At 48.6% G+C, this 20,889-nt stretch overlaps 1 protein-coding gene across 2 annotated transcripts in view; it reads right to left on the minus strand.

Moving 5' to 3' along the window:
- SFXN5 (sideroflexin 5) overlaps positions 1-20,889 on the minus strand; it is a 122,956-nt gene that overhangs the window by 74,102 nt on the left and 27,965 nt on the right. For both annotated transcript variants that reach the window (XM_055119976.1, XM_004609113.2), the window contains exons 4-6: positions 9,016-9,042; positions 8,545-8,599; positions 7,275-7,300 (exon numbers count right to left, since the gene is read on the minus strand). In XM_055119976.1, coding sequence (XP_054975951.1) covers positions 7,275-7,300; positions 8,545-8,599; positions 9,016-9,042 — 108 coding nt within the window. The remainder of the gene's footprint in view (positions 1-7,274; positions 7,301-8,544; positions 8,600-9,015; positions 9,043-20,889) is intronic.

Consider the following 20,889-nt stretch of genomic DNA (forward strand, 5'->3'; position numbering starts at 1 on the left):
CAAATCCAGCTATTATTTTAGGGGTGAGGGTGGGGCCCTCCCAAGTGTTCTCAGGACACCTGGGATGATTCTTGACCCAGTGGGTCGGTAGTTCAGTGTGAGGACATGTCACCAGGGCGATACCCAGTGATACTGGGGCCTGTACCTTAACCCCTATACTATCTCTCGGGCCTCAAATCCAGCTATTTTAATAAAGGAGATGGAGGAGAGAAGTGAGAATAAGACTCTTTTTTTCAGGCTCATTATATTTAAAAGCATCACTATTTGTGGCCAAAGAAGTAGCACAGGGGTTAAGGCACTTTTCTTGCATGTAACAACCCACTTCAATCTGTGAAACCACATAGGGTCTCCCAAACGTTGTGAGGAAGTGATCCCCAAGCACAGAGCCAGGAGTACTGAGCCCTGCTGGGAGTGGCTCAAACAACAAACCAAAACCAAAGCATTAATATTCAGTTAATTAATATTAATGGGATGTGCTAGCACTGCTGGGAGCAATCCCACTGCTGTACCACCACCACCACAAGCAACAACAACAAATCATTCTTTAAACCTTTTTTTCTACAACAAAGACCCCAGCGAGTCAAGGGAAAACAGCTGGGGAGATAGACTGACACAACATACCGTCAATCTCCGGTTTGCAAAGGTTCGTCTTCATGGTCACTTTACTTTCTAGCAGTATGAACGCAACAAGTATCCAATGGAAACTGAATTCTGGGGGAACCCTCAGTTGAATTCTGAATTTTAATCTCTTTCAAGGCTAGCAAGCTATCTGTGTTCCTCTTGCGAGATGCCGAGCAGCAGTGGCAAAAGTAGGCCCTGCAGTCAGCCACGGAACCGTGAGGATAAGTAACCAATACTCTCCGGAGTGTCTGCCACTTCTGGAACAGTTTTCAGAACACTGCAGGAGAGAGTCAAACCTGACTCTCAAGGAGCCTGCTGGCTCCACTGTAGGCAACGTGAATGTTCTAAGAACACTTCTTTAAAAGGCAGGCTAGGCTAGGCTGTGATGTGCGGTAGATTCGATGTATTAAATGCATTTTTAAACTTAAGGTATTTCCAACTTACAGTGGGTTTATCAATGTGAGACCCCACTGTAAGCCAAAGAAGATCTGTATCTAATTCAAAGAATGATAGCTAAAATAAAGAGCTAAAAATCTTAAATAGCTTAAGTAAAGGTCTCCTCCAAGTCAATTAGGAAAATTAAACTGCTGGGAGAATGGACATAGGATGTGACCAGGTAATTCACAGATGAGGAAATGACCATTAAATAAATGGGAAGAAATACACTTGGTGCTCAGAGAAACAAAAATTAAACAATAATGAGGTGCTGCCACACTACCCATCTCTCATCAGGTACAATCACTAAAAACCTAAACACCAGGGTTACAAAGGTGTGATTGTTAAATACTTGCAAAATACAAGTAAAATTGCAAGATACAAACTTTCTAAAGAGATATTTGGCATTATCTATCAAAACTGGAGGCCATTCCCTTCTAGAGTGGGCCCTTGAGACAACCTCATATTTAGGCAAAAAAAAAGTGCTTGAGAAGGATTTTTACAGTTCTGTTATTTCCAAGAGTAAATAATTAGCACCTAAATCCACCTCTGGGGAGAAAATATAACCCAGCAGGAAAAACAAATGAAGAAGTAAAGCAGATCTTTAGGCAAACTGTTTAGATAACTACTTATATTGTTATAGTTTAATTAAAATTAAGACAAAAATGATTTAAAGATGATTCATATATATGCAAAAACTTAGAAGAAAATTCAGAGATTTTCCATCAAACTTCTAACAGAGGTTACTTCTGGGAGCAGATTTGAGGTTGAGAATTCACAGGGCAACTATTACTTTTTGTTTGTATTCTTTAATTCTGAGCTGAAAGAATATATTCATGTAGTACTTGTGTAACTTTTAAAATAGTCTTTAAAAATTCTTGTTAGGATTTCAAAATTCCAAAGAACATATTCATGTATCACATGTATAATCTTATAAAATATACAGACTTTTTTTTTTTAAATCCTGAGGATATTCCTGAACTCCAAAGATAAAAAAAAACCCAAAGGATCCCAGCGGGGCTGAGGGAAGGAAGAGAGAATTAGGCCAACTATTGTTCATGTACAGGGAAGAGAAAAAAAGACATTTCCAGAAATCCAAGGACCGAGAAAGTACTGCCCACACACTCTGAATATTATTCAAAGAAGTACCCCTGCCAAATATAGAAAACACACACACGCACATACATACCACACACACGTGCTCAAGTGTGCACACACATACATACACACAGCCTAAATAACTGTGAAATTTAATGCAGGTGTTAAGCAAGGATTAAAAAATCTAATTAGGGCTGGAGTGATGGTAGAGAGGGTAGGGCACTTGCCTTGCAAGCAGCCAACCTGGATTCAATACCCGGCATCCCATATGGTTCCCTGATTATTGCCAGGAGTAATTCCTGAGTGCAGAGCCAGGAGTAACCTCTCAGTATGGCTGGCTATGGTCCCAAAACAAAACAAAAAATATTATTAGATTCCAGATGATTTCCAATATCTTGGCAGGTATTTATGGGTAATATGGGAAAGAGTTTAGCTTTGCTAAATGTCTCTTCTGATTAGGATAGTAGGGTAGAAGGTCAGACTTGTTATTCTACTATTATTGACAGGGTAAATGAAAAGGGATCTTTCTGATAAATGTTCCAGAAAAATGAGACAGACAGACACACACGCGTGTGCACGCACATACATACATGCACAGAGAGAGAGAGAGAGAGAGAGAGAGAGAGAGAGAGAGAGAGAGAGAGAGTTAGAATACTCCTAAACTTTAGAAAGGACAGTGGGCTGGGGTATGATGCAACAGCAACAGGAAGTGAATGCCTTGCCTGCATGAGGCCTAGATTCACTCACCAGCATTGCAGAAACAATCAAACAAACAAACAAATGGAAAACAACACTCCAGTACAAAGAAAGAAATAAATGGGAACAACAGCAAAGCTTAAAAACTGAACCAACAAACCACCCACTGGATCATGATGAAACAAACAAATACAATCTAAAAATAGATTTTAACCATACACCCAGTTGTGCTCAGAGCTTACTCCTGGTGGGTTCAGGGGACCATACATGGTACCAGGGCCTGAGCTTGGGACAGACACATGCAAGATCGTAAATTGTTGTACTATCTCTCTGGACCCTGAAAACAAACAGACTTTAACAAAGGAATTTGCTATCTGGAGGATCACGTGAAAGCATCTTGTTAACCAAGATGATATATCTCTCCACTTAGATTTCCTATGTCCAATGTTAAAATTTTATAAGTTTTTCCATAAAGGTCTCACAATATTTTTAAACTTATATAGTTTCAAAGTGCTATAATAAATACTATCTTGAAAAAAAATCATGTTCTAGAGTTTTATTAGCTTATAAGGGCTCAGGGAACAATTTGGAGTGCTGGGACCCAAGTCGGCCATATGCAACGCAAGCGCCCTACCCACTTTACTATCTTCTGGCCCCAAGTTTGCCTATTTTTAAAGTCTTATTTGGCTTGTTAGTCTCAAAAAAATTGAATAAAAGTGGTATTATCAGGCACTGTCACCCTTGCCCAAACATTAAGAACATACCTTTATCTGATTCATCTATCAAAACAGTATTGTATGATTTGTGGGGGATGGGAGGCAGTTGGGAATGCCTCCCAAGAGCTCAGGGGCCCCAGGGCCACTCCCAGAAACACCTGGGAAATTGGGTCGAGAGCTTAGTTTCAGGGTCTGAGCGGGTACTGTGAACCACTAAGGCTGCCCCTGGCAGCGTCCGGGAGCCACACAGTGCTGGGGACCGAACCCAGGATCCGGCATGTAAAGCATGTGTCCCTGGCAGCATCCCTAACCTGGGATGCTTTGCATCCCTAACCTGAGTCCTAATTATTTTGATAAATTATCAAGTTAACAAAGTCCCTTCTAGACCTAAAATTCCCTCTCTTTTCATTGTAAATGGTCGTGTTTCATTTTATGAAATGATATTTCTATACCTGAGATTGTCAATCACACTTATCCTTCAACTAGTTAATGTTATCAACTATATTAATACCTTCTTTGACATCATCCTTCTGGATAAAAAGCATTGTAACATTTTTTAATAATTTGTTTTTAATGATTAAAAATTTGCTATTTCATTCGTATTATACATAGATTCTCATAAGTTCTCTATAACTTCTTTCTGATATTCACTTATTTGGAATTGGTCTCAAAGTGCCTCAGAAATAAATTGGGGAACAGTTTCTTTTCCTTACTCTCTTTGGAGTTTGAGTGTATTTACCTGAAAGATCATGGGACTCTACTGGGAAATTTTTGTCTGTCTTATAATTTTAGTGGTTGGTTCTTTGATATATGGATTTAAGCAACTGATTTCCATTCCTAAATCTATTCAAATCTATACTCATATTGTTAGACTGTTTCTTATTCTACTGGTTATTTATTTTTGTTTTGGGGCCATACCCAGTGGTGCTCAGGGCTTACTTTGGATTCTCTGCTCAGGGATCACTCCTGGCAGAATTTGGGGGACCTTCTGGGGTTCTTGGGATTGAACCTGCGTAGGTCACATGCAAGGCAAGTGCCCTACCCACTGTCTGGCCTGAGCAGGCTAGGATTATTTATACATTATGTCCCACAAGTATTGAAGTAGCCAAACAACAAGGAACACGTGTCAAACAGAGAAACTATGTTAGGGAGGTTTTATTAGGCAAATTTGGTGTAACTTGCATATCAAAATAAATAAATAATGACAGAAGTAAATTATTACCTACTGAATTAAAAAAAACACCAAACCAATAATTCTAAGAAATATTACATAGGAAGGTAGAAGGGAAAGCTATTATTTATAGGAGAGTGCCAACTAAAAGATACGGAAGGAAAAATAGAAGGAATTATAATATAAAATCTATAGGGAAACTTTGAGGTACTCAATTAGGTGACTATACTATTTCCAGATTTCATCCAGTTCTTTTAATAGCTACTAATATAAATGAACTGTTTAATTATTAAATAACCTACTTAGGGGCCAGAGTGATAGTACAGTGGGTAGGGATTTTGCCTTGCACACAGCTGACAGGGTTCAATCCCCAGCATCCCATATGGTCCCTCAAGGAATAATTCCTGAGTGCAGAGGCAGGAGTAACACCTGAGCATCGCTGGGTGTGTCCCCCAAATAAACAAACAAAAAAACAAATAAAATGACCTTTTTAATATACCATTGTGGTCTATTTCCAGTTTTAAGTTCATTTAAAAAAAATATTTTAAAAACCCTAATGCGCAGATATTTGTACAGACACATGTATTCATTTCTCTTGGGTAGGAAGATATGATTGCTGGCTTATATAGCAAGTGCATGTTTAACTCCCCTGATTTCAATTTTAGGATCACAGATTACATTTAGTTACTATATATTTCTTGTTGGTTTTTTGGGCGGAGAAGGGGACCCAACTAGCGGTGTTAATCTCTGCCGTGATTAAGGGACAATGTGACACCCATGCCAAGGATCAGCCCTTTGGGCTATCTCTCTAGCCCTGGTTCAGTTTCGCCTCCTAGTAATAATCCAAGAGCAGTGAAAATATCAGGATATGTACAATCATGTTTAAAGGGGCATTGTTTGCTGTGAACTCCAAACCGGCAGCAACCAAAGAAGTCACCAACAATAAGATGGGTAAAGAAAACTTTATAGACATAGCGATGAACTGTTCTACAGCAATAAAAAAGAACAAATCAGCGCCACATATAACAATGAGTCTCATAAACAGTTTTGAGTGAGAAAAAAAAAGTCAGACCCAAAGAAGTATCTACTGAAGGGCTAAAGAGATAGTATAGAGGGTAAGGTGCTTGCCTGGATGCACCTTATACAGAGGTTCAATCCCCAGCACCCCATATGGTCCCCTGAGCACTGTCAGGAGTGATCTCTGGGCTCAGTTGGGTGTGATTCCCCACCTCCTAACCTCTGCAAGAAACGCCCCCCCCACACACACACCCCACACCCCACCACCACCACCACCACCACCAAAAGAAGCAAACCAAAAATTACCTACTGAGAATTGCATTTGTCTAAAGTTCTTAACCAGTCATGAGAGCAAGCAAAAAGGAGCAGGGAGGTTGTTCCCTGCCGCCTCCCAAGAGAGTGAGTGTGAGTGGCACCTGGGAGGTTTCCCCTGTGCCGATGACACCCTCCTTCCTGCCGGAAGTGCTACTGACTTAGACTGCTCATGTTATGGGCTTAAGCAAGCTGCATGCCTATGATGAATTTACCTTTTTGTACTTTTGCTTCACTCTAGTATAAATACAGAAGAGTAAACTCAGCTTTGTTTTTCCAAAAGTGGGACGAAAAAAGAAAGTGAATCCTGGAGCTTTCTCCAGGCCGGAGTGCATGCTTGTACTACTACATGGTCCCCTGACCCCCGGGTGTAGCCCTGAGGCCTCAAGTACTGCTGTGGTGGCCCTGGTGGCGTCCAGCATGGCTGGGCCTCAGCCCTGAATGCCCCGTCCAGGTGGCTAAGAATCAAGGGCAGTGGGGCCCCTTTTCCTACCCCACAAATTGGAGCATAACATCAAACAAACAAATACTGAATCCTTCCTGAACTCATTTTCTATTTTTGTTTGTTTGTTTTGGGGTCACACCCAGTGGTGCTCAGGACTTACCCTGGCTCTGCACTCAGGGATCACTCCTGGTGGTGCTAGGGGGACCATATGTGGTTCCAGGAATTAAACCCAGGTCAGCCGCATGCAAGGCAAGAGCCCTGCTTCCTATACTCTTTCTCTGGCCCCTTCAAACTAATTTTGAACCTTCGTTCTCAGAAGGTGCTTTTTTGGGGAGCCACACTCAGCAGTGCTCAGGACTTACTCCTGGATATGCTCAGGGATTATCCCTAGTGGCACTAGGGGCCGGGGGTACCATATGGGATTCTGAGGATTAAACCCAGGCGGGCCATGTGCGAGGCAAACACCCTACCCCCTGTACTATCTTCCTGGCCCCAGTGCCTTTACTTTTTGCCTTCTCAAGGTGGGGGTGGAAACTTCCCAATCACCAGCATGTGCCACGGCCAGTGCTTGGATGCAGAATGTGCGGGATGAGATGGCGGGCGGACGGCAGACCTACTATGGAAATTAGTTTGACAACACACACCAAAGGAATTAAAAAAAATTTATCCTAAATCAAATCTCAATTATTTATCAACAACGGTGTAAATTTATACATTAAACACATTGTTTCAGAAAAGAATATTCTTGGAAGGAAATACTTACAATTGGTGTCCCGAAAGGAATGTAACCTGTGAGAGGGCAGAGGACAGTCAGGTCTCACCCCCACTCCATTCCCACCGCAGGCCTCTTGACCGAGACCTTTGGAAGAACCTTCTGGACTTGCTCTTGCCAATGGCCTAGGCAAAGGAGCTCAGAGCAGTGACATAGGAAGCAACATCTGGCCTCCAAAACTTTTCCCAACTCTGCCCTCCCCGACTTCACTCTCTGTCCCCTGTTCAGACAGGTCTTACTTCCCCAAGAACCCGGAATCTGGAGAGCCCACTCCTGCAGGAAATGCTGCCCACTGCTGGCCTGCCCGCCCCCAACTCTCCTGGTAGCCCTCCAACCACTTACCCTCCCTCCACCCCAACCCTGCCACACACACACACACACACACACACACACACACACACACACACACACACACACACACACTCACTCACTCATTGTCTTCCAAAGCCTTAAAATATCTTGTGGCTCATGCAACCCAACTTCACGATCTCTCTGGAGAGGAAGTCTCCCACCCAGCTGAGGGTGGGTCCCTCTGCAGTGGGAATTAGAAGCAGGACCCCTGAGGGACCCATTCCAGGAGCCTGGAATGAGCAGACCATAAAACATGAAGCTACGACAAGATCAAAATAAGTGAACCAATCAGCCCCAGGCGGGGAGGTGTGGTGACTTCTCATGCTTTCTAAGCAGGTAAGATCAGCGAGACATTCTGTCCTTCTGGGGACTCTGGGTGGGGGCTTCCTGGAGGTGGGCAGAGGTCTCAGGCCCTCCGCCCTGGTCCCCTGCCTGCCTGGTGCTCTCTTGGGTGTGCAGTTGTGTGAAAACAGTGCACAACTGTGTTGCGTATCCCGAAGGAGAGAGAGGCTGGGGATTAAGTCCGGACGTAGGGGCCAGGGAAGGGAAGAGCAGATGCAGGGGTAGAAGGAGGCCGTGCCAGGGGCCCCCTTCCTCATCCCCAAGCCTGCTACTAAGTTAGGACACTGTAGCTGGCGAGCAGGGTGGCTGGGTCCCACATGCAGCTCCTACTGCGCCCAACTGCCCAGGCAGAGAGGTGGACAGGCACATTCCCCCCCCAAAAAAAAGCCCCGTAGGTGATTCCAGGGCTGGGCCAATCTTGTCGGGTTGAGCTGAGGTGTCAGCGCTAACAAGTCCATGTGTGTGACAAGCTGGGTCCCTCCCTCAGGTGGACACCAATGTCCCTGATCCTGGATGGCCTGATCCTGGACTATGGCTGAGGCTGAACAGAACCAGAACCCGAGCTTACCTGACATTCGGAAGGGCATGAAGATCTTCTCGTTGGTGTCGGGGTGTAGGATGGCCTGGCAAGAGCAGGAGCAAAGACAGGGTGAGGGCCACGGAGAGGAGGAAAGGAGAGGGCAGAGGGGAGCAGGGGACCACCCCAAAGAGCCTCCCCTGGACGACCCCGTGTCGAGCCTGGATGGTCAGGCCCTTACCACTACTCAGGACAAAAGCAAACAGAAACACACAGGAGAACAGGCTGTGTCTGTTCCCCTTTGACCCTGGGCCTGGGAAGGGGGCATTTAACCAGGACTCTCTGGAAGCAGCAAAGGGGACGGGATCAGAGGACCCAGGGAAAGGCAAGCCAGAGCGCCAGTCTTCAGGAGGGCAGTGAGGGGTGCACGGGAGGCAGGAGGCTGGTGGATGGACAGAGCAGCGAGAGGCCCAGCAGTGCAGGGGGAGTGGAAGGGAAAGAATCCAAACTGGATTAGATTACCTGCTTGATTTTCTGCGCACTCCAGAGCTGGAAGAGAGGGAGAAAGAGCCCAAATGAGAAGCAAGTTCTCAAAGTCACTTTCTTTTTCCTTTCCATTGGGGGTGCTGCGCTGAGGACCTGCGGTCCTGGGCATCACTCCCAGGGCCTTGTGCATGGTCTGTGTGCGAAGTACCACTTGAGCTTCATCCCTGGCCCTAGGAAGGCCAAGGATTCCAATTCCAGAGGACACAAGAGAGAGTCACTGTCCTTATCATCCAAGGGTGTGACATCAGGGGACTCCGCAGAACAGAGGATCTCATAGCCCTTTCACTGGTTGTTTGGGGGCCATACCCAGCTATGCTTAGGGACTGCACCCGACTCCCTGTTTATGTGCTGCACCTGGCAGTGCTCAGGGACCCTGTGACGTGGCCAGGGACCAAACCCAGGTCTCAGGCTTTCCCCCCAGTCTCCACTCAGATCCCTCCAACCACGTCTCTCAATTGCTGCCACACCCTTAAAAAGGGCTTGTGGCTTTTTTTTAAAATTTCTAGTAGATTCCTTGGTTTGTTTGCTTATTGGTTTTGGTGCCACACTTGGCAGTGCTCAGAGCTCACCTTTGGCTCTGCGCTCAGGGTTCACTCCTAGTGGTGCTCGAAAGACTATTAGGGTGCCAGAGATTGAACCCAGGTCAGCTGGCTGCAAAGAAGACACCCTACTTGCTCCACTATCTCTCTACCCCCCAGCCCCACTCCAGTCTGTCCTAAGGCGCAACAGGTAAGAACTCATGGTTTAAATAAAGACACGTGTCTTCCAAACCTCCTAGAGGGGGTTATAACAGGATTTTTCTTTTATTTATTTATTGTTTTTTGGGTCACACCAGGCAATGCTGAGGGGTTACTCCTGACTCATGCACTCAGGAATCACTCCTGGCGGTGCTCAGGGACTATATGGGATGCTGGGAATTGAACCCGGGTCAGCCGCGTGCAAAGCAAACATCCTACCCACTGTGCTATTGCTCCAGCCCCAGGATTTTTTTGTTTGTTTGTTTGTTTTGGAAATAGAAAAGTTTATTTGAAAGTAGAAGGGAAAGGAAAAGAAACTCTCCAGGCAGGGAGGAACTTAGTATAGGGCTGGTTTTAGGATCACTATTTATTGACCAATTTTCTTTTTACTAATTTTTTACTTTTTTAATTAAATCACCGTGAGGTACATAGTTACGGAGCTGTTCAGTCATACAATGATTCAACAGCCATCCCTCCCCGAAGCCCATTTCTCACCACCAATGACCCCTTCCTCCTGCCATTCCCCAGCCTCCTCTACGGGTCTATGGCAGGCACTTTCCTTCTCTCCCACCCCTCCTTCTGGGAACTATGTATTGATTAACTTTCCATGCATTAAAGGAGCACAAGGACTGAGGCACTAATCCCTAGCAACAAGTAACAAGGGATTTTTCTTTTAAACGGCTACATACACCACCTGGGGATTCTTGGACTGGCCAGTGTAGTTCTGAGTTTCAATTCTGCTGTTCTGGCACCCATAGAGCGGAGATAATAACTGCGCCTCTAACATGATGCCACAGCCTTGTCACCTGGGGGCAGCAGTCACCGATTCACACACAAGTGCCTGGAGCATTCTGGCCCCAGAGCAGGTGCCTGCCCTGGAGCCGATATTGCCATTATTCCTGCTGTGGCCAGAAGCAGCTACCAGGGAGAAGAGTTGCTTCTAAATGAGTGGTGTGGGTCTCTGCAGCATTGCAAGGGGGGTAGGTTTGAGCAAAAGGAACTGTCAGCTCCTTCAAATGCTAGGAATACTGAATTTCATTGACTCTAAGACATCATCCACCCAGAGATGCACAATTATGTACTAAGAAACCCTCAACCTCATGCTAAGACTGCCATTAATTAAAGATTCATGCCATCTAAGGTTGAAATATGACCAAAATAGGCCTTTATGGATTAAAAAGCACAGTAATTGAAAAAATACTGTAGCACTGTAGCACTGTCATCCCATTACTCATCGATTTGCTCGAGTGGGCACCAGTAAGTCTCCATTGTAAAACTTGTTGTTACTGTTTTTGGCATATCGAATACGCCACGGTAGCTTGCCAGGCTCAGCCATGCGGGTGGGATATTCTCGGTAGCTCGGTAGTCACTATTCTTCTTCTTCTTTTTTATTTTTTGAGTTTTTTCAGACATATTTGACCACATGCTCATGTCTGAGGTTTCCAAGGCATAGTCACTGTGCATGACCCCTGACCAGATTCACTCAGCCCCTCACTGTTCATTCATCAGATTTAGAAAATAAGGCCTTTGGGTCCTCACTTTGGTCAATGCTTCACACTATTAACTTGATCTCAACAGCCCAGCAAGGAGAGGACTAGCATATCCCCCACTTTACAGAGGTGAGAAATGGAGACACAGAGGGGTTGGGTGACTTATTCAAAGTCACACAGCAGCACTGGGATTGAACATAAAGTCATTTGGCTGTGGCGCCCGGCCCCCCCCCCCCCCCGCTCTATCCCATGTGCCCATCTCCAAATTACTATTCACAGTTCAGTCCCTTTAGGAAGGTGATAAATTCAGTGCATCTTCTCATTTCTGCACAGAGAGTAGCCTTATTCTTCCTGACAGGAACCTTGAAAAAAACCTACAGAAACCTATAGCAGGTAGGGCATTTGCCTTGTACATGGCTGACTCCAGTTCAAACTCCAGCATCCCATATGGTCCCCCAAGCACCAGCAGGAGTAACTCCTGAGTGCAGAGCCAGGAGTAACCCCTGTGTCTCCAGGTGTGACCCAAAAAGCAAAAAAAAAGAGAGAGAAAAAAAAGAAAGGAAGGAAGGAAGGAAGGAAGGAAGGAAGGAAGGAAGGAAGGAAGGAAGGAAGGAAGGAAGGAAGGAAGGAAGGAAGGAAGGAAGGAGAAAGGGAGGGAGGAGGAAAGGAAGGAGGGAGGGAGGAAAGGAAAGAGAAAAAGAAGGAAAGAGAGAAAAAAGAAAGAGAAAGAAAAAGAAAGAGAGAAAGAGAAAATGAGAAAGAAAGAGAAAAAGAGAGAAAGAAAGAAAGAGAGAAAAAAGAAAAGGAGAGAAGGAAGGAAGGAAGGAAGGAAGGAAGGAAGGAAGGAAGGAAGGAAGGAAGGAAGGAAGGAAGGAAGGAAGGAAGGAAGATGAAACCACTAAAAAGAGAAATAGAATGCATGACTTGTTATCGTCGTCAGCCATTGGCAGTGTACGGCCCAGAGCACTGTGCAGTTTTAAACCACATGCTAGGAGAGTGCTAAAGCCTCTGGACTATCTCTCTGGCCACAGCTCTTTTTTTTCTGGTGGGGGAGGTGAATAGTTTTATTTTAGAAATATCAGAAAGGAGGAACTGGAAAGATAGTGGGTAAAGCATGTGCCTTGCATGTGGCTGACCCAGGTTTGATCCCCAGCATCCCATAAGGTCCCCTGAACCCCACCAGGAACGAGCCCTGAGCATAAAACCAGGAGTAAGTCCTGAGCACACTGGCGTGGGCTCCCTAAGAAAACAAAACAAAACAAAAACAGAAATATGAGAGAGGAGAAAAGAAATGAGGAGAGAAAGGAGAGGCGGGGAGCCGTGAAAAGTGAGCCGGGCTGCAGGCAACTCCAGAAGGTGTGTCCTCGGAGTCTCTAAGTCCCTTACGGACTCCATGGCATAGACCACTCTCTGGCTCCCCAGCAAGCCCGGGTCCCCTTCTTCCACAGCAAGAAACAAACAGGCAGGGGGCTGGCCAACAGCGCGACATCCCCCAGCCTCCTCTCCAGTTAGCGTAGTCTCTTCTCTGCTGACTGGGTCCTGAGGTGTGGACTCAGCTGCAGAGAGGGTGGGGAGTGACAGAAGGCACCTAGGCCTCTGTGTGACCCGGTGCCCACCAAGAGCCTGATACTACCGGGCATGGTAGATCTTGCTTATTTGATTGTTTGTTTGGTTTTTTTGGGTGTTTTGTTGTTGTTGTTGTTTGTTTTTTGCTTTTTGGGTCACGCCTGGTGATGCACAGGGGTTACTCCTGGCTCTGCACTCAGGAATTTCCCCTGGCGGTGCTCAGGGGACCGTATGGGATGTTGGGATTCGAACCCGGGTTGGCCGCATGCAAGGCAAACGCCCTACCCACTGTGCTATTGCTCCAGCCCCTAGATCTTGCTTATTTGAGCTGGTACATTATGGGGAATCATTTTGTCCCCAAATGTATAGTATAACTATGCCTTCCATGGGCAAGAAGGAGGACCAAGCTGAGTGAGCCTCTTTCCCTGCGGCATCTGGCCGTGCTCCAGCCTCAGGAGGTCGGGGAGGGTGGTGGGAGGGAGGACCCCACCTCAAACTCTTAGTCATGACCTGATTTCCGTGGGGCTCGTGCCATCCCCAGAGAATAACAGTTAGGGTACAAGCTTTGGACCTGGGGCCAGGCACTGACTTACCCATTCTTCTCCTACAAGTCACCTCTCGCCTTAGACTTAAGATTTTGCCAGGCAGAAGGGGCAGAAGCTGGGAGTCAGCGTCCCCTTCCCGGGGAGGTCAGGTGTAGCTCACTGAAACTTGAAGGCTCCAGCTAACTCATGGGGTCTGTGCTTTTCGCTGGGATGTGTTGGGCCCATGAGTCAGGGAGGCAGGGTGAGCGAGCAGGATGTAGGGATGGCAGCAGGTACACCCCCCCCCACACACACAAGCTGCCTGCTTGTCTGAAGTTTCAGTGAGCGAGTCGTGCAAATACTCTGTAGGCAAGGACCATCCTGGGCTGTGAAAGAGTCTCTGAGTGGCCAAAAGAGATGGAGGGAATAGTCCCCCCACAGGGGGAATCCAGAGGGCCCTCACAGGGCCCACTGTGAACTAGAATCTCATGTGGGACCCTCTGATGTCTTTGGGTGTTCAGCACACCTCTCTTCATTCCACTGGCTGAACATAAAAACGTACAGTCCCAGCAACCCCTGGGAACTCACTGGCTGCAGCCGCAAGCCAGTGCGGAGAGGAGACTTTGGCCCTTGCTTGATTTCTCGCCTCGGGAATGAGAACCGAGGTAGCTGGGGGTAGGGGGGGGCAGGGGAAGGGGAGGGAGGAGTTGAGGGAGGTGAGAGGTGGCCGTGCTGTGGCCCCAGGTGGCTGATTTCAGACGTCACTGGCATCTCAGCTGGCCTCTCCACGGAGAGTCCAAGAAACAGGGGGAAAGGGGAACCCCAGGCACGGCCCGAGAACAGAGCTGAGATCCAGGAGCCCTGTGCCCCAGCGCCCAGAGGAGCGAGCGCCCAGGCCCTGCCCCGCCCCCCGGTCTGGCTGGCTCTCCTTCCCCTCTGCTTTCCTCCAAGCTGCTTCTCCAAACCTCCCAAGACAGCAAAGACAGAGCCACCAAGCCTATTTAAAACAACCTCCAGAAGGTAATTAAACAGAGCCTGAAGGGGAACCTTCTGTAAGGCAAAGGAGTGCCTCCACAAAACAAAACCCAGAAACCTTCCAAATTTATCAATTGGGCCAAGCCCATTATTCCCCACCATTAATTTCGTTGCCATGGATACTCCCAGGTAATAAGTACATCTGCAAGCCTAGGTGGGGTGAGGGTAGCCCCCAGTTCTGCAGACACACAAAAGAGCCTTCGCCTACTCCCATCGCACCTCCCGCAGCCACGGCCCCTGCTCCCTGCACGCTGCCTCACCCCTGCAAGATGGCAGGCCCGGGGGCCCAGCCCTGCGGGAACTCCTGGTCTCTCTCTCTGGCCAGCCACCCCCCCCCCCCCCCACATGGAGATGGGCCAACTAACTTCCTCTCTTCCAGTCTCCAATTTCTTGTTTATAATACGGAGAGATGCACAGTTACTGGAAGATTACAGAAAATGCCAATCATCAATAAAAATGCATCGAGTACCTATGATGCGCTGAATGCTTCCAGATAGAAGAATACATCAGAGAACAAAATGGACCATGGCCCCCAGGCCCTTCGAAGAGCTACAAATGAATGAGGATATACAATTAGTCCTAGACTTAAGAAGTGTATTCCCTGATACAATAGATAAATGCCTTTTTCTGCAAGTTGAAGAGGGCAGACAGGGAGATAAGGTTAGAGAGGTAAGTAAGGGGGACATTGGAGGAAAAACCTGAAGATATGCAGATAGATATGGTTAGGAGAAGCTAGAAGAACAGTGCAAAGGCCCTGTGGCAGGACTGGGCATGTCCTGCAAGTTTACGAAACAGCAAGGAGACCCGAGTGACTGAAATGGACTGCATGAAGGGGAGTGGCAGACAGATGCAGGGAGGAATAGGGGCTTCCTCTTGGACTCTGAGTGGGAAGGGAGGTGGGGAGCTCTAGTTTCTGCTAGAATCGTGATTTATAAAAGGGGGCTAGTGGCTGCAACCAGAGCGCATCTGGCAATGTCTTATTGCCCTGATTCGGAAAGGGGGTGCAGCTGTCCCCTAGAGTGCACCCATAGCAAAGAATTATCCAGCCCAAAACACCAGCCGTGCCATGGCTAAGGGTCCCGGAGCTGAGACTCTCGTCATGGTGCCTGGTCTCACCGTGTGCTCTGACTGCTGCACTGGGACCCGACCCAGGGGCGCTGGTGAGACACCCCCCACCCCAGGAGGTCTTCACTGAGAGCCCACCCGGAGATGCCTAATGCCCGACGCTTATGGCAAGAACTTCAGCTAACAGACCAGGAGACCCTGGGACAGGCTCACACAAGTTGAGCATTGCTCAGAGCCCTGGGAGTCTGCAGCCGTCTGGGGTCCAAGGAAGGTGTGGGGGCAGTCGGCCGGGCCTGCCCTCTGCCGCTTCTGACAAACCCGCTGACGCCCGTCAAGACTTGGGGTGCAGGTATTTTTAACTCTGCTCTTTTCATTTGACCCCATTTCCTTGCTGCCAGCAGAGGGCTCTAGTGGAGCCTCTCACCGCCCCCCTGCCTTGCGTCCTTGGCAGTCTGCAGATTGGATCCATCCCGCCAGGGGCCTCAGAGCCATGGAGGGGGCAGAACGGCAGAGAGCTGATCCCCAGGCTCTGGGGAACAGGAAACAAAGGGCAAGACCCCCAGCACCACGATGCCTGCAGAGGTGTCCCCAGTCTGGGCGCTGAGCTCCAGGCTGTCCAGTGTCCGCGCTGGATTCCTTAACGGCGCTGACTCGCCCCACCCCCACCCCAGCTCCCAAAGCAAGGTGACCACTGCACACCAATGCCATCTCCTTGTTCAAGGACATCTAGTGTCTTGCCCCACTCAACACATTTTGAGTCCCCCACCTGGATTTAAACGTTTTCACTACCTGGTCTGTGGCTTCCCCATTTCCTTCAAACTCACTCTCTCTGTGCCTCTCTCTGTCTCTCTGTTTCTCTCTCTCTGTATCTCTCTCTCTCCCCCTTCCTTCCTCCCTTCAGGGTCCACCTGGGCTCTGCTCCATGAAGCCTTTCTCATCACTGTTTTTGGAATTCTCTCCCCATGACCCTGCCATGTCCACTCCGTGTAGCCCACCTCTGCTCCTCCTCAGTACCAGGGTACTCAGCAAATGCCCATGGCCTGGACAGAAGTTACCACTCAGGTGTGTGTGTGTGTGTGTGTATGTGTGTGTGTGTGTGTGTGTGTGTTGGGGGGTGGGGGCACTGTGTGGCCTTCACCAATGCCAGACCCCTGGCCACTTCCTACACCCCACCATTCTTATATCCATGCTTATATCCATGACCCCACTGAGCATCAAGTCTCACCGTCTCCCACTGGGTGAAAGATGGGCACGGGATCTCAGGAGCCATGCCTGATCCCTAGGCTGCCCCCCACTAGCTGTGTGTCCTTTGGGAAATATCCGGCCTGTCTGGCCTTCAGCTTTCTTTCCTATAAAATAGGCTAATACAGGTACCAACCATTAGGCGTCAGAGATGGTTAACTGAAGGAAAGTGTGCACAGTGCCAGAACTTGGAGTGCACCTGGGCATGGAGCGGGTGGTGGCTGATTGACACGAGGGGCCTCATCTGTCCCCATCCACACTCTAGCGAAGCCCCGGCTCTGAGCAGAGCACACGCAGCAGGTCACATCCACAGCAGGCCACGTCCACAGCAGGCCACGTCCACAACAGACCACATCCTCAGCAGGCCACATCCACAGCAGGCCACATCCTCAGCAGGCCACATCCACAACAGGCCACGTCCACAACAGGCCACGTCCGCAACAGGCCACGTCCGCAACAGGCCACGTCCACAGCAGGCCACGTCCACAGCAGGCCACGTCCACAACAGACCACATCCTCAGCAGGCCACATCCACAGCAGGCCACATCCACAACAGGCCACATCCACAGCAGGCCACATCTACAACAGGCCACGTCCACAGCAGGCCACATCCACAGCAGGCCACATCCACAACAGGCCACGTCCACAGCAGGCCACGTCCGCAGCAGGCCACATCCATAGCAGGCCAGTCCAGAGATGTCTGCAGCCGCCTGGGTTTCTGGTCTGCTAATCCTCGAGGCTTTGCGGCTCAGGGGCTGGCCACACTCCTGCAGGCACAGCAGATTCCAGGCACATCCTTTCAGCTGCCGTGCCCCAGGGGGAAATCGTACTGATTTCTCTCCTGCCCTCAGGGCTGACTGGGTTACCTGTCTCTACAGGTCAGCCACCCAGGAACCTGCAGAGCGGGACATGGCCCCTGGGTGTGAGCAAACTAGTGTAGGAATCCTCTGAGCAATGCCGCCACGGAGGGCGGGAGGGATGACAAACAGGCTCTCGGGCTGCTGCTTCTGCCCATGCGTCAGGCGGGAATGGGCGTCCGGATCCGGGATACAGCCACAGGCGTCAACCTCCATTTGTGCAACAGGAAATGAACAGACCCAGAGTCCCGTGCAGCTCAACTGCTGTTCACACTGCACAGGACCCCTGGGGCTCTGCAGCTGGCCATGCTGGCCAAGGACACGAGCTGTCCTGGATTCGGGGGCACTGAGATATCCCAGCACCTTGTCTGTCATCACCACCCACTGTGTGTGTGTGTGTGTGTGTGTGTGTGTGTGTGTGTAGGCTAAGGGCCATGGAGAGGACATGCATGGGGGAGCACAGGAGGGAGCAGGAAGGGAAACAAAGGGAGGATCTGTTTACTGGGGGGTCCAAGTGCAGGCTCAGCCTGGGCGTACTGTGCTCCCCAGCCAGCCCCCAGCTGGACACCACTGAGGGTCAGCCCCGCGCCCCCCCCCCACCCCCCACCCCCCCCCCCCGCTGCCCTCTCAGCTTCCTAAGGCACAGGGAGGCTTTCAGGCTGCAAAGCAATAGAGGCCCAGGAAACAGGCGGGCGGGGGAGCAGCAAGGAGGCATGTGGCCTCACCCTCAATCTCTGGTGGCTCGAGGAGTCCCAAGCATCCCACCCCAGCCCAAGACGGGAGGACGGTGCAGAGGTGGTCACGACACAGGGAGGATTTAGAGTTGCCCAGCCCATGAGGACTCCTTGGGTCTAGAGGGGCTTCTTGGTCTGGCTGGGGCACCAAGGGCCCCCAAAAAGGCAAGGGGATGGGGCAGGAGCGATAGCACAGCGGGTAGGGCATTTGCCTTGCACGAGGCTGACCTGGGTTCGATTCCCAGCATCCCATAGGGTCCCCCAAGCAACACCAGGAGTAATTCCTGAGTGCAGAGCCAGGAGTAACCCCTGTGCATTGCCGGGTGTGACCCAAAAAGAAAAAAAAAAAGGCCAGGGGATAAGGAGGTGATGCTGGGATCAGCAGACATCCAGAGGGACCATGCCCCACCCACAGTACCACACTGGCTTTCTCCAAGGTCGGCCCAAGAGCAGGGATCTGGGAGGCTAAGGACCTGCGAGGCTGCGTCTCTGCTCAGGGCCCCCTTCCCCTCAAGCACGGTCACCTGTCACTTCCCCCAGTTGGCCCTGCTCCCACCCAGCCTTCTGCCTCCTCAGTCTCAGCGCAGGTCTCTCACAGCCCTGGGGTCACACCACTCACCTTGTCCCTGTCATCACCTACATTCCCAGGGTCCATCAGGCCAGATGCTCACCTGGCGCTGCCCTTGTTCTCCTCCCCTCGGTGCTAATACCCAAGCCAGCCCATGAGCACACCGTAAATTCACATGAAACTGTAGCTGGATCAGGCAGGACCGACGGCCAAGCCAGCAGCCCCTGGGACACCCACACATGCCTGGTGGACTGTATCAGCAGAAAGAGACCCAGCATGGCCTCCACACCCCCACCCCCTCCTCCGCCCGGAGTCACAAGCAGCCACAGAGGCACAGACAGAAGCCAAAAGGAGACCAGGGCCAAGAGGGGAAAGCAACTTGGTTTGGGGGTATAGAATGAGTAGAGATACAACATAAAGGACAGCCGCCTGTAGAGGGCATATGCATAAGGACACCAGCAGGGCTCAGGACTGGGCAGGACTGGGACCAAGGGAAGAAAAAACTACTTGCCCACTAAACCCAGGGCAATGTTCAACATCTGTGCACACGCAGGAGACACGGGCTTCCCTGGGTCCGACAGAAGAAGGAAGGAAGGAAGAAAGGAAGGAAGGAAGGAAGGAAGGAAGGAAGGAAGGAAGGAAGGAAGGAAGGAAGGAAGGAAGGAAAGAAGGAAGGAAGGAAGGAAGGAAGGAAGGAAGGAAGGAAGGAAGGAAGGAAGGAAGGAAGGAAGGAAGGAAGGGAGGGAGGGAGGGAGGGAGGGAAGGAGGGAGACAGAGGGAGGGAGGGAACAAAAAAGAAAGAACCCTTGGAAATTAAATTAAACTAGCTGAAGTGTTGGAAATAAACTCAAACTTTCTATAAAACTAAACAGAAGGAGAAAGTGATGCAACAAAAGGGAAAAAAGATATCAGAGTGTCAATCAAAGATGTCAAATATTTGACTAATAGAAGTTCCAAAATGAGAGAAAAGCACTTTTTTTTTTAATCTAAGAAAATTTACCAGAACTGAGAGAGTGGAGTGTTCTAATTGAAAAAGATTACCAAAGGAACTCATGAATTTTACAGGAGATAGCATTGAATATTTTCATACATAAACTGTATAGACAATATCTTAAACATTCCCAGAGAGAAAAAAATTTTCAATTGCAAAGAACTGGAAATGAAATCCATCAGATTTTCAACAGCTATACTGGAAGCCAGAGGTCAATTAGAACAGCATATCTAAACTTCAGAGGGAAATTGTCAACCTAGAATTTTCTCATCGGCCAAATTATTAAGACAGTGTAGAAACACAATTTTTCAAATATGAACAGATTTCAATTTTTCTTACTGTTGACTTTTTTCCAAGAAGTTATTATAAGTGTTTCACCGAAATGAAGGTACACATCAAGAGGAACTTCTGACGCATGAGGAGAGGAACTTCAGAAGAGAAATCTTCTGGGAAAAAATAAGTCAGAGCTGAAAGACTGAGCCTTCAGACAGCAAAGAAATGCTGAGAATGCCAAAGGCTGTTAGAAGGCAGAGCATGAATTACAGATGATACAAAAGAAAAAAAAATCTATTCCAATGAGAATAAAAAGCAAGGTAAATATTAACTCCAAATAAAAATAAAGTTGAAAAAGGGAAGAAACATAATCATTATGCAACCAACTAAAATCTACAGTAAATTCTCATTGTAAAATTATAATAGTGTGGGGGCTGTGGTGTAGTGAGCAAGGTGCTTGCCTTACATGAAGTCATCCTGGATTCAATCCCCAGCACCTCCTATGGTCCCCTGAGCTCTGCCAAGAGCCAGGATGAAGTCCTAAACACCACTGGGTGTGGCCCAAGTACAACAGCAAAAAAATGTAATAGAGTGATTTTGAACTTTTATAGACCCAAATCACGGTTATAATTTTGGGAGGGTACGATGGTGGGGGAGAAGAGTATGTTGATGGTGGCAGACAAAAACAAGATTTGAAGTCCTCAGTTACCATAATAAATGCTATGAAATAACTAGCTGCAAAATAGCAGTGTACAGATATTTTGAAAT

This window comes from Sorex araneus, chromosome X (genome assembly GCF_027595985.1).
Source record: "Sorex araneus isolate mSorAra2 chromosome X, mSorAra2.pri, whole genome shotgun sequence".
Lineage (NCBI taxonomy): Eukaryota > Metazoa > Chordata > Mammalia > Eulipotyphla > Soricidae > Sorex > Sorex araneus.